Source organism: Hoplias malabaricus, chromosome 1 (genome assembly GCF_029633855.1).
Source record: "Hoplias malabaricus isolate fHopMal1 chromosome 1, fHopMal1.hap1, whole genome shotgun sequence".
NCBI classification, from domain to species: domain Eukaryota; kingdom Metazoa; phylum Chordata; class Actinopteri; order Characiformes; family Erythrinidae; genus Hoplias; species Hoplias malabaricus.
The window spans coordinates 60048716-60063199 of NC_089800.1; the positions used below are offsets into that span (position 1 = coordinate 60048716).

The 14484-nt window shown below is 40.8% G+C and overlaps 1 protein-coding gene across 4 annotated transcripts in view; it reads left to right on the forward strand.

The window, feature by feature from the left end:
* The window catches only part of kiaa0586 (KIAA0586 ortholog), a 112752-nt gene extending 100920 nt beyond the window's left edge, over positions 1-11832 (forward strand). For 3 of the 4 annotated variants that reach the window (XM_066669084.1, XM_066669092.1, XM_066669100.1), the window contains 2 exons: positions 2953-3015; positions 11405-11832. In XM_066669084.1, the coding sequence (XP_066525181.1) occupies positions 2953-3015; positions 11405-11526 (185 nt within the window). In that variant the 3' untranslated portion in view covers positions 11527-11832. The remainder of the gene's footprint in view (positions 1-2952; positions 3016-11404) is intronic. The other variant, XM_066669110.1, reaches the window with a different exon arrangement.
* The last annotated feature ends 2652 nt before the right edge of the window (positions 11833-14484 follow it).

A 14484-nucleotide genomic window follows, 5' to 3' on the forward strand; every position in this document is an offset into this window, starting at 1 on the left:
CAGGACTGGTGAGTTCTCTGGTCCAACAGACAGGGTAAAACATGTGTTTTGGTTCAGATGAGTCCATGATTCAACTTCTTTTCAGGAAAAATGGGCCATCAATATTAGCGAAAGGCGCAAAAGCCAATATCTGTCATGGGATGTGGGTGCGTCAGTGTCCACAGCGTGGCTAACATGCATATGTCTGAAGGTACCACTGATGTATATTGGAATTTTAGAGTCACATACTGAAGACATCTTTCAAGGAGACATCTTTTCCCAGAATGTTTATGCCGATTTTAACAAGAAAGCGTTGGGCATCGTTCTGCATGTGCTACAACAGTGTGGATCCATGGACACTGTGTGAGCGCTTGTGTGATCTGCCTGCGGTCTGGAACTGTCTCCTATGGTGCATTATGAAGAGACGAATCAAAGCACAGTGACCGCAGCTGTAGTGGTAAACATGCCTTTGTTCTGAATTTTTTTGGAGTTTTCCATAGGTATCAAATGTAATGTTTGTCTTTAATTATAAAATACATTTTAGTTGTTGTAAACACTAGAAATCTTTTCTTAGTGCTTTTTGTCAGTTAAATTAAATTTCAAGAGAAATAACAAATCTGCAAACAGGGATAATAAAATCTTTTCTGTAGAATATATATATATATATATATATATATATATATATATATATATATATATATATATATATATATATATATATATATATATATATATATATATATATATATATATATATATATATATATATAGGAGCAGTGGGCACTGTGAATAGGAGCAGTGAACACACACAGAGCAGTGGGCAGCCACCCTCAGTGCCCAGGGACCATTTTGGGGGGTTAGGTACCATGCTCAAAGACATTTCAGCTGTGGATTATCCTGCTTCCAAGCCTGCTTCACTAACCATTAGGCCATGGATGGTTGTATGTGTTGGTAGGGTGTTTGTAAATTCTGTAACAATAGAGCAGATGTTTACAGCTGAGGAAAGATGAACTGAGTCAGACCCGTTTCAGACTTACACATTCCACCATACTGAAAACATAACGCTTAGTGTGTGTTTTAACTTGCGGAAATCCACTGAGCCAAATACACTGTACTTTTTTTATGGCTTTGAAGCAGTTCACATTCTCTCAAATGGCTAGTGTAGTGGTCACTTCCGGTATAGTCCTCTGCCCCCTACTGCTGGGTCCTCTGTCTGTACTGAATCCCTGCTGTCTGTACTCTTTTTTCTCTCAATAATAGCATGCCCTCTGCATTCACGGCATAGGAAGTTGCTCGAGTTGTGAGGGTTTGTGCCATTGACAGAAGAACAGAGCAGACAGTATATTTTTTGAGCTTTTGTTCCTCTGGCTGATGTCATGGTCCGGCTGGGGTTTGTTCAGCCGAACACTTCCACCGTAAGCCAGCATGACTGAGGCCTGTCTCCTCTCCGGCCACCATTTTGCGGTGGGCCTTTTTTTGGCCATTTTGTTCGCTGAGCCTTTTGTGTTTCATGCTTATGTATGAATGCCTGAAGAAGAATTTTACTCACTCGCTTGCTCTGTTCTCTTCTTATCATGTACTCTCACAGTCTGTCTGAAGTGGAGCTGAGTGGAGGTTGCTTGTTTACTGGTCTGATGTTGTCTTACGGCAGGGAGAGTGTGAAGGTGTACGTGTCTGTTTGTAGAACACCTAGTCATGCCTTTAGGGGAGGTGAAAGGTGAATGTGTGTGTGGTGTGTACGCCCCCACATATTTTGTTACTGTTTCAGTGCACAGTTCTGGACTTTTTTTTGCCTGTTGTACATTTTCTCTAAAAGGTGAGGGGGAAAAATCACTGGTAAATACTTTTAAAGCAATATATGCCAATCATCTAAGACATGTATGGGAGCGGAATTTTTATTTTTTTATATTTTGAACTGGACCTTTAGGGCAAATGCATAGCTAACAACTAATAGAAGTCTGTACTTGATCAATTAATGCTTTGTAGCTATATAATTAATGTCACATCTTGTTCCATACTTCGTTACATAACTATAAACTGTATCGTTTATATAAACATGTTAAAGCCATAATTTTAATAAAACCTTTTTCACGTTTTCACTAGCTTCTGTAAAAAAAGTGAATAATGGGGAAAGGTTGTGACCAAATTTTTTACCAAATGTGACCAAATGATTTATTTCCTTTTTAAAAAATATGAATATGTTAAATTTTCCAGATTAATCACGAGTTAACACTTTAATATTGACAGCACTTCTCAATATGGATATTTCTCTCTCTCTCTCTCTCTCTCTCTCTCTCGCTGTCTAATATATTCATTCATTCATTCATTATCTGTAAGCGCTTATCCAGTTCAGGGTCACGGTGGGTCCAGAGCCTACCTGGAGTCATTGGGCGCAAGGCGGGAATACACCCTGGAGGGGGCCAGTCCTTCACAGGGCAACACAGCCCTACCAACTTGTGTTTTTTTTGGACTGTGGGAGGAAACCGGAGCACCCGGAGAAAACCCACGCGGACACGGGGAGAACACACCAACTCCTCACAGACAGTCACCTGGAGCGGGAATCGAACTCCAGGCCCCTGGAGCTGTGTGACTGCGACACTACCTGCTGCGCCACTGTGCCGCCCCTGTCTAATATAATGTAATATAATATACTGTCTTCATTCATTCATTGTCTGTAACTACTTATCCAGTTCAGGGTTGAGGTGGGTCCAGAGCCTACCCAGAATCAATCGGCACAAGGCGGGACACAACCTGGAGGGGCGCCAGTCCTTTGCAGGGCGACACACACTCCCATATTCATGCCTATGGACACTTTTGTGTTGGAAACTTTGTACATTGGAAATTGTGTACATTTTATTTTTCACCAAACTATTATTTTTAAAGCATTGTGTTCACGCATGAGAGAAAAAAAAATGCAGTTCAACTGTGTCAGCAGGTTAACGTGTTTATCCTTGTTCTGTTTATCTTTCTCAGAGTTACTCAGCCAGAGAAGGAGCTCAGATGACACAGATGCCTTTTTTGAGGACATGGTCAAAGGTATTTCTAAATAGCTTGGTATGCCTTGATTGTTCTCATATGTTATTCCACCAGTTGTTCTGGCAGTGACTTCATCCTCATTTCATTGTTTGAGAGTAATATGTTTCCTATCATCCTTTAACTGTTCTCACAGCTCTGAGCGCTGCTTAAAAGGTCCATCAAACACCACCCACAAAATAACCTCCAGAAAACATTTTCAAACACTCTACTGTCTCTGTCCACCACCACCCCACCCCCTCCCCTTCAAGCAGCCAGGGAAGAGAGAAAAGTCAGAGAGGAGTGAGAGAGTAGATGGGGAAGAGTGAGAGTGGGGGTGGACTCATCTGTCAGCCTGAAAGCTTGGAACAGGGCGGAGAACGCTCTTAAGTGTTTGCAGGTGTCTTTGGAGACAAGACTATAGAAAGCCTCTCTGTGTATGTGTCTGTCAGTGCCTTTACACATACTTACATTAAACACAGTTACAGACTTGAGTCAGATCTTCCTCGGACTCTACCACTTTGGAACAAGTCCAAATGTTGCTGATATTTATCTTCCTTTTGACTCTGCTTTATTCTTTGAATTGGCAGTTGAAGTATTTGGCCACTGCTGCACCTGGCTTCTCTCACTAGTTCATCAAGGTTGTCCAGTATTTAACCTCTTTGACCTGGTTATCTTTGTCAAGAGCATAACATTTTAAAAGATGAGGATTGCCCCCACCACCTGGCCCTCTTTGCAAAAACTATGGATGTCCTAATCTGATCAGAAAGAACAGCGTTGCAGAACATTGAAAGGAAAAGTCTATGATTGTGGGGAGCTCTGCATTTTGTAAGGTGGAATGCTGTTTTTTGTACCTGGCTGAAGTTGAACTTGTGTAAGTTTTTACTCACTGTTTGAATTACCACAGAATCTCATTTGTAAATCGAGTTGTTTAGTTTTGTAGCACTTACAGTCTATTTACTTTCATGCAGTTAGCAGTCTGCTGAATTTAGAGTGGGTTCTTTTCTAAATAATCGGAAACAGCAAAAATAGGTCAATATTACCCACCAGTGGAGCAGGAATAAAGCAGTATTTTAATCCCTTTTCATGATTTTGATTCTCTTTGTTGAGAGCAGAGAGAGAGAGGAAGCCTAGTGTGTATGACCGTGCCACATAGTTTTTTACTCATTTATTGACACAGGGGTTTTGTAAACACATTAGGGCAGTTTCCAGTGCACAAACAGACTGGAGAGCTAGCAAATGGTGAGGAAAAATCCAAATTGAATAAGAAGTGTCTTTACACTGACCCAGGCATGAAAATGCACATAAATGTTTGACAACATGTACACATGCATATATTACTGTGATTATTGTGCAACATAAAATCATAATTTCAAAGTATGTACTCTGTATTTCCTCTGACATTTCAAAATAATTCCTAGCAAACCTGTCTTCAAGAAAACCGGATTGCATTTATATGAATAGTATTGTAATTAAAATGTGTAATTTATTAATATAAAAATAATCCACACTTCAACCACTTTATCCAGTTCAGGGTGGTGGCAGGTCTGGAGCCTACCCAGAATCACTGGGTTCAATGCAGGAACACACCCTGGACTGCATGCAAGTCCAGCATAGGGCAGCACAGACTAACAGTGTCAGTCACACACTCACACCTTTGGACACTTGCAAGCCCAAAGTGAGTTTTTGGACTGTAGTAGAATACCAGAGCACCCAGAGGAAACCCTGGTAGACACAGTGAGAACACACCAAACTCCTCTCAGACAATGACCCGAGATGAGGCTCGAACCCACAACCCCAGGAGCTAGGTGAAAGTGTCGCTATCTGTTGCACCACCATGGCATTGATTTGACTGATCAGGATTCGACATGAAATAACTTGTGGAGAGGTCTCTGGTAAAAACTAACTCCCCACCTCTCTTCTTTTCTGATGCCTTTGATCCCGTTGGTTCGTAGAGCTGTGGAGATGAGCTTTGAGACACGAGTGAGTTGTAAAAATAGTGAGCCTTTCTTCTTGCCGGTATGAATAGAAGAGGGATAGAATGACATGACATGTGAAGCAGATGCACTCAGGCGAGCGAATCATGTTATTCACATTCCACCGTTGTTGGAATTACTTAAAACTGTCTTTACCACCGTCATCTCTTAACATCACAACTGTCGATCATATGAGAAGTATGCTTCCTTTGATGGTCAGCAATTTGTGCCAGTCCTGTTTGATGCTGAGAGCTAGCATCACAGACCTTGAGTGCTTGGGAAGTAATTTGTTGATTGAAGGTATACCATGTCACATCTTTGATCCCGCCGTCACCAGTTTCAAATGAAGTGCCACCGCATATTGCTCTATTTATTTGCACTGCCACTTCAAAGCCTGCCCTTGAGTTTCATCCTGACTGGAAGGGCATGGGAACAAATTTAACACTGTGCTCGCCAAGTATTTCCTGTCAAGAAGCTTTTCCTCTTCTCCAGACAGGAGCTTATCTTGATAAGTGGGACAGGAAGCTCATATCCCATCTCTCTCTAACCATCAGCCTTCTGCACTGAGTGGAACTCCTCTCTTATCTCACATTAATAGTTGAACAGCAAGGGGTGGGTGGACGTGCCTGTTTAGTGGCAAGCGGCGTTCTGGACTGATAACCTGACGTGTACAAGACCCAAACTGCAGAGGCATCAATAAAGAATGGAGCTTTTAGTGTGTATCATTTTTGGAAAAGCAGTTCCACAGTGCATTTCAAAGGAGTAATTGTACTGGACTATATGTTCTCTATTGTGTATGTCTTACAAAAAAAAAAAAAACTAACAAAAGATTTTAGTCATCAAAGATTTATGTGTGTTTGTCTTCTAGGCAGAGGTCTTATTGTGGATGCTTGCATTGGGATGCGTCATATAGGGATATTTTCCCTAGTATTAAGCCGGGTCAGATTAAGCTGTGAAGTTTAGCACTTGGTGCTTCTTCTCAGTGACCTGATGCGACAGGATGAGTGTACATCTTGTACTCTTATATTTTTTAATAATAATAATAATAATAATGGTATACAAGGTGAAACTATGGATACTGGAAGCCTGTGCTAGCATTTCTCCTGCGGTGTTTCTATCAGTGTGTGAAGAGTGGGAGAAGAGGGTTGCATTGACAACCCAACACAATGGGCAGCACTTTGAACACATTTTATAAGTGGTCAGAAACTTGTAAATAACTCACGAAAGAATAAAGTTAAAACCAAGCACACCATTGTTTATCTTGTGAAATTCCCAATAAGTTTGATGTGTCACATGACCCTCTTCCCATTGAAAAAACAAAAGTTGGATCCAAAATGGCTGACTTCAAAATGGCAGCCATGGTCACCACCCATTTTGAAAAGTTTCCCCCTCCCATATACTAATGTGCCAAAAACAGGAAGTTAATATCACCAACCATTCCCATTTCCATTATCCATATAAATGGCCCACCATGTACTTATGTAGCACATTTCACATACACAAATTGACAATATGACTCTTATGACATTGGTGTGTTTTTATGTACCAAAATAGCCCTGTAGTCAAATACTCATTGCCATTCATTTTTACATCCATATTTTCCCTATCTCTCTTCAGTTACAGTTGCCTTTAAAAAGTTTAGAAAATGACACCCATGCTGACTGCCTGTATTGTGTATTGCTTAAAAATCACTAACAACTTTAACAGTCCTTAACATCAGTCTCAACAAATGGCGATGCTGACAACTGAATAAGAGGATGTATATAAATATTTAAATATTCATTCATTCATTGTCTGTAACCCCTTATCCAGTTCAGGGTGGATCCGGAACCTACCCGCAATCACTGGGTCCAAGGTGGGAACACACCCTGCAGGGGGCGCCAGTCCTTCACAGGGTGACACACACTCACACACTCACACCTGTGGACAATTTTGAGTCACCAATCCACCTACCAATGTGTTTTTGGACCATGGGAGGAGCTGTGTGACTGTGACACTATCTGCTGCTCCGCCGTGCCGCCCCATGTAAATATACAGTTAATTGTAAAAATGTGAGGGAAAATGTTATATGGTAAATATGAAAATCTTTTTAGTGTAATTTTTAATGGAAATAGAAATGTTTCATGTATCAGTGTATTGAAATTTATGTTTAGTATATTTTTTGGTATAGTCCCTAATGCATTTAAATTTTTTAGCTGTCTATAATAGTATTAATGTTGAATAAGAAAAAAATATATATATTCCTTTGAACCTCATAAACACATTGACTTTTCGAAAACCCAAAAAGTCCATCATAGGGCCATTAATGTCTCTGTTGTCCTCCGCTCTCAGCAGCAGTGTCTGCCTGGTTGTTTTGGCCATGCGGTTTGGATCCGTTCACACAGCTGTGAATATTTGTTAAGGCCCACATAGAAAGTGAAATCATTGCCTTTGCACTCACACTTCAAAAGCTTGGCAGGCCACTAGCAGCCGTGGCGGTCTCGAGAGGAGCAGCAGAAAGGGCAGAGCGAGCAGGAGAGGCAAACAGCTGCCTGGGAAGGAAACCCTTCTTTGAAGCAATGAAACTGGCAAATATTTTCAATCACCACTCTCTTGCTCTGTGTCTTTCATTGGCCTCGTAACAAAGTACTTTCTGAAGTCTTTTAGGTTACATTTTTAAAAAATAAATATACTAAACGGATTTTTGCAGAGATGTCATGGAAAAAAAAGCACCTTTTAATCTTTAAAGTGAAGCTTTTTAATGGAGTTATACTGTATTTTTCAATCTAATCTTTATTTGCCACATGTGTAGAACACTCTCAGTTACTACAGATCATTATTTAGACCTGTTTGGTCTGCTGGGTTTTTTTTTTCTGTCTATTGAAAAACATTGTGATGTTTCTTTAAAGAACTAGTCATTGAAATGCTCTTCTGCTCTCCAAAGTAATTGCTAAGAGCCCCTTTGGCATATTTGTGTCTATTGAAGACATTTTTTTCTGTTGAAGGCAGTTTGGAAGGGCTCGTCATCACCATCTGAGAGCTGTTCGGGTCGACATGGCTGAGGGCTTTTTACATGCATTTCAAGCTACAAAGAAGTTGTTTTCACTGGTGCAATTCCCACTCTCTCCGTCCCTCTCACAAACAGGCATGGTTTTTATCTGCGTTTAGTTTTCCCTTCTCCGTTTCCCCTCTGTAGCCAGAGAGCAGGGTTTGTACAGGCGATTCTGTGCTGATCTATGTCCATCTGCTCTGCACAAACAGACCTGGCTGTGTTCAGTCCATGAATGTTGTGCTGTGAAACCATGCAGAGGCGGGCAAAATGGGTCTTTGGTGGTCCTCTTGCCTCGACAAGCCCCCAGTCTCAAACAGTACCATCTCCTTGTTTATCAGAGCTTGAGTGCTCTGTCTGAAGGCACAGATCATTTCACCTCTGTCCTTACTGTAGAGTTATTCATTTAAATGATCTTGTAACTGCGGTAGATGTTTCAGTTACACTATTAAAGTAATATGTAATATATCTAATCATGGCAGTAAGGAAGGACAGTTTGGATCTGGTCTGTAGAGTTGAAGGGGTTTAATGTTTCTGAAAGAGTGTTGCCATGTCTGGATATTGTTGGAGCATTTGCAGTTTTATTGATGCTGTTACTCAGTACATAGACTTTTCTGCCAACACTGGCAACAGACAAAAGGTCTTGTGTCATTAGAACTGAAACTGGAACCACATCGCTCATACTCCACTTAGAGTAACATCACTGCCTCATGTTGTTCTTACTGATGATTTTATATCAATTCTTAAGCTGTTTAATTACTGTATTTGAAAAACCTTGGACGTAAAATGTGTTTAATAATCCCTGCAGCTGTTTGCTTTGAACTTCACCCATCACTGCCATGCATGAGGAACTCGTTGTTTCTGAAGCAGCTCTGTACTGAGGTTTTGTGCGTAACAAGTTTGAACATTATCTGTTATTTCAATCACATTTTACCTTTCTGTTGACATACTTCAGGCCGTAATTGAATTTTATTCATGCAGAAATCCTATACATATAAACTCATTGCATTACATTTTGAGTTTTCTTTGCAAGGATCATTTATCTGGAGTTCAGTGTATTTCCTGAACTTCTAAAAAGCAGATATTCTCTTTTGATCCTGCAGGGAGCATGCTTTCAGACTGTGAACCTCTGTGTATTGTCTCAGTTTGCTGCAGGAGCCTAAAAGTTTGTGTGTGTGTGTGTGTGTGTTAGGTGGTTCAGGCAGGAGGTGGCATCCCTCAGGGCTTTCTCTTCTGCTCCTATATGCTCCATTGATCAGTCTAAGTGCCTGCTTGGCCCCCTGCTCCTTTCTCCTCCAGGCACCGGACACTGACTGATGCCTGTTTGTTTTGCCACTTGAAAGCGTCACTGTAAGACTTACAAAACACTGGTGTTGAGGTGTTAGATCATAAACACTCATTGTGTGTTTGTGTGTGTGTGTGTATATATCGTTTGTATGCCTGTATTTCGGTAAAAATGTATGTCGGATTTTGTACTACAGACAACATATATTTGGGAAGCTTCCAAGGATCCCAGCTCCCTCATGTAATTTATAGAAGTCATTCTAATGGTGCTTTAGATTAGTAACATTTTAGCATAGAGCTAAAGAGCTTGGTGTGATTATCGACTATAATACCTGTACTTTTGTGTCTCTAGACCTTTTAATGGTTATTCATGATTCCTCTAATTGTCCCTATTCATCAGGCTGCTGACATTCTCTTCTGCTTTTCCTTCGACTCTTCCAAGCTTAATTGTCATTTCACAATATCTCCAGAGTGGAGAGATGTAATGTTGTTATCTAGCATTAGAGTTAGATAGTTGTTTTCTTTCTCTTAAAAATCTTGACCATGACAATTTCAAAAGCACACTTTTGCATGTGTGGCACTCTGTGGAGACTTCTAACTCACTCAGGTTTAACAAAGTGCTCCACAACCTTTCACCTACATGAGCCAGAAGAAAGGGCATAACTCAGAACTGAATCATTGTTAACATTTGACTTAAGTGAGCGAAACTGTCTACCCTTTTTATATCTTCACTGTCAATGATAAAGTTTGAGGTCCACAGTGAGTTTCATATCCTCTAAATATTGAAGGGTATTCCACTCGTCTAGAATCCTTCATCACCTTCCTCCAGTTCTTCCCTTAATATGTTTTCAGCTCTTGGGTCAGACAACTATGGAAATTCTATACAGTGTTTTCAGGCTGCTTTCCTGAAGCGGAAGCAGATTGTTTGTCCATTTTCTGTCATCACTGTGGTGTGTGGATTAGTTTAGAGGTTTTATTAGAACTGTGAAGCTCTGGCTGCTCATTTTCCTGGGGACATTCCGTTATTGTACATTATCAACTCAGTCTTGCCTCTTGAATTTCTTATCCTCCGTATATCAAACTTCTTCTTGGGGACAAGATCCACACGAGAAGGGGCTGGGGGTACTAAGTGACTTCTGATCTGTTGCTCTTACTTGGACAGACTGATGTTGGCCCACCTGAGATCACAGTCAGAGCTGCCCTGAAGCTCCTGCAGGTTGTAGTTCAGAATCACATTGGAGTGGACGATGCGGTTATTTACACTGTTTTTCTAACAGTTCTAACACGTCCACTTTTTCTGCTCTTTAAAAACTGACCACTGTAGTCATTGCTGCTCTTAACAATCATTTATTTATTGACAGTTTTACTACCTCATATCTTTAGTGCAATACGAACTCGTGCTGCTCCTGAAGATATACACACTTCAAATATATAATGTATATAGGCACATCTCACTGTTGTTATTTTATGTTTAATAAAACTTTGTGACATCCTCTTTTTATTCGGATTAATGTGTGTCTGCTCTTGTGTATTGTGTATACTTCTGTGACACTGCAACTTCCTTTGGGATAAATAAAGTGATGTCTTATCTCACACTGCGGTTCACTACGTGGCCAAAAGCTCTGGATGTCTGCTTATCTCGTCTCAAATGAATGGCATGGATAGGTTATTTGTCCCTCTCAGCTTCAGGAATAGCTTCCACTCTTTTGCGAAGGCTTTGTTGGAACATTTCTGTGATGTTTTGATGGCATTCAGCCATGATAACATTGGCAAGGTCAGGTACAGATGTTGATTAGTTTTGGATCATAAAAGCCACTCTAACTCATCCCAAAGGTATTGAATGGTCTTTCATCAAAGAACAAAGAATGAATTTACACTGCTCTACAGTTCCAAGCGGGGGATTTTATACTCCTTTAGCTGACACTGGCCTTTAGTTCCAGAGTGTCGCATTTCATTCCGTGTTTTTCCTATGGAAATGATACAAGCTACGTGGGCACAACTGAACATCTCTCTCCTGAAGGAGTGCACCGTAAAGTGGATGAATTCATTAAAAATAAAAATGTGTATATGTTTTATACTTCATTTTTAAAAACTAACATGTACCACTATTCTGTTTAACTCTCAGGAGCTGAGGATTCTCCACACACAGGAGGAGGTGTGGGACTGATGTCAGTCCTGAAGGACGATCACTCACCTGGGATCAGCACTGTAGAGGGAGACTCGGACTCAGCCAATGAGGTGTTCTAGAGCTGGAATGCTGCAGCTGTCAGTGTGTAGCTGCAGGGCTGAGAAGAGAGCTCGGGGACCAGCCTGAATTATTCATTTACATCACTGTGCCTTGTGAGTGGACCAAGTGATATGTCTGGAGGTTAATGCTCAAGGGTTCTGCCTTATCACCTCCAAGCGCATAGAGTGACATCACACTTGACAGCGTCTAACATCCACCTCAACACATGACCTTGTGTTGGAAAGAGGAGTGTGCTGATGAGCAATGCAATAACTAGAAGACATTCAAATGATATGTTTTAACATTTTTAATGCTAATAAATATTTTCTCACCAAAGTTCAATGATTTATTAGTACTTAATTACTACAACCCTTATATATTTTTCTCCCATAATTATATTTCAGTCGATATTAGCCGGAAGTTTGCCATGTTCTTAGACACGTGGCAGCAGGATGCTGTACTCTGTCATGGCAATGGCATGGTAAGTGCAGGACATTACTTTATGAGATTGAGTTTCACCTCATTTGTGCCAGACCACTGTTCCCCTAGAGAGAAAAGAGGAGTCTATCAGATGTTGCTTTGCAGTGTTCTGCAGTGATGATGCCTGTCTAATGAGCATCCTGTTTACTTTCCAGCAGCCCGGCCAAGATAAAGAGAGGCTAAAGTCTGCACTCCCTGGCCGTGCCGAACAACACCGAACAAATCCTGATTCAGCTCAGGTTCAGCACATGTATGAAGGTCAGCTGTAACAGATAAAATTAGGAATTTAACCAGAGACCTGTAGTTCAGTGTTTAATCTTCAGGATATATATTTTGTAAACTCTGAAAGTAATGCATTAGTTATATTAATGGGGTAAGAAGTATGAACCATTATGCAGACCTTTGTGATTTATGTGAGATAACTTATGTGGGAGTTTTAGCCACTGGGACTATCATCTTACAGCAGTTTGTGTGCTAGAGTCCTCTGTCATCCTATCACAGCTTTAAAGTGATATATTCACTACTGTACACAGACTGTGTGAAGTGTTTGGTTAAATTTGATTTGTATAGCACCTTTTACAATGAGTGTTTTGTCACAGATCAGGTTTACTGTAATTCAGCCCCTAGTCCCAAATAAACAAGCGTAGGTGACCCCCTCAGAACATGAGGGGGGGAAAGCTTAGAATGGCAAAATTGTGGATTGCCAATGTATATACAGTAGTGAATATGCAATAAAAATAAAAAGAGTCCTTCATTTAGAATGCGGCAGCACGCCTGGTCTTCAACGAACCAAAAAGAGCACATGTCACGCCCCTATTAGTTGAGCTGCATTGGCTACCCTTAGCTGCTCGCATCAAATTCAAATCACTAATGATGGCCTTCAGAGTATTCACTGGTTCTGCTCCCATCTACCTCAATAGACTCTTAAAACCATACGTTAGCGCCCGCCCTCTCCGTTCCTCAAAGGAGCGCCTACTAACACGACCAACCCCCCGTACAGGTCAGTTGAGGCTATTCTCATCTCTGGTACCACGCTGGTGGAACGAGCTTCCAAGCACTACCAGAGCAACAGAAACTCTCTCTGCATTCAAGAAATCATTGAAAACCCAGCTCTTCCGAGAGTATCTTTTGCACTGAATGTCTTTCTTTAATGCACTTATTACTTCCTGGCATATTGCACTTAATGTAAGGTATTTTGTATAATTTGTGCTGTAGTTCGAATGTTAGCTCCTCTTTTGTAAGTCATTTTGGATAAAAGCGTCTGCCAAATGCATAAATGTAAATGTAAATGTAGATCAAGTAGTGGAAGGTATTTCAGGCCCGTCAGAGTGAGAATTAGAATTAAACCCACTATAACAAGAGAGAGATCATATGCACTTGTGTCATGTGCAGGCAGCATGATTAAAAAAAATAATGTAATTGAAATGTTAAAAGTCATGAATTCATTTAGTGAGTTTATTTTGTACTCACATACAGCGGTTACAAAGTACACTGATTTTCATAAAGAAATGTGATCAATCATATTTAAATACACAATATAAAACTGCTGTTAAAATCTATAAACTTACAATGTAGAGAATCTAGGCTTATGCAGAATTGTTGTGTAAACCCTTATACCATGTGTAACAGTTTTCTGCAGGGCAATGAAACAGGGCCATGAAGTGCTGTGTTTTGTACTGACCCTGTGGGAATCAGTCAGGACTTTTACAGCTGCACAGCAGCCTCTGCACTGATAAGAGGATATTGATATAGTGAGGAAGAACAGTTCTGGAATTGAGAGGGCACATGGTGCAAAGTGAGCCTGGCTGTATCCGCACATACGTAGGACATAAAAATTCAGATTTCGGTTTTGTCGGCACACTTGAGAATCTCATAGACGATTGCGTTTTAGTGTGGATGTGGGACTTTTACCCATTTTAGCATCCAAAGAGGTTTTTTGATGCTAACCTAATGAAAATATATGCCTACTGCAAGTAATGGCATCTGACTCTGATTAGTTTTCCTCTCGTACAGGACTTGAGTGGAAAAATAAATAATCCTGATTTGAAGATATGGTTATCTGATGAGCAGAGTGTTCAAGCCAAGCTCCTCAAGGATCAGTGTGGTAATGAGACAGTGACTCTCCCTGTGTTTGATTCGATTATAATGAGGGAGCCGTGGCACAGAGAGGCGGAAGAGCAGAGAAGGACTTAAAAAAAGGCAGCACTGGCCTGATATCACACACGCTCTTTAAGTATTTTCTAAAGAGTAGGTTGAGAGCCAAGAGTGCAGTCAGTTCATACCCACCCCTCCCCTTACTCCCCCACCCAAAAAAAAAAAGAAATCTTGGTCCCCGTTAGCCAGCTGTTTATCAAAGCCAGATGTGTCAGGCAGGAAGCTAGAGGAAATCGAGCGTGACATTGCCCACTCTCCTCTCGCAAGGCACCGTGGAACACTGGGGGAAGACACCCAAAAAAACAACCCCCTAATTTAACCCCCCATCTCTCACCCACACACGC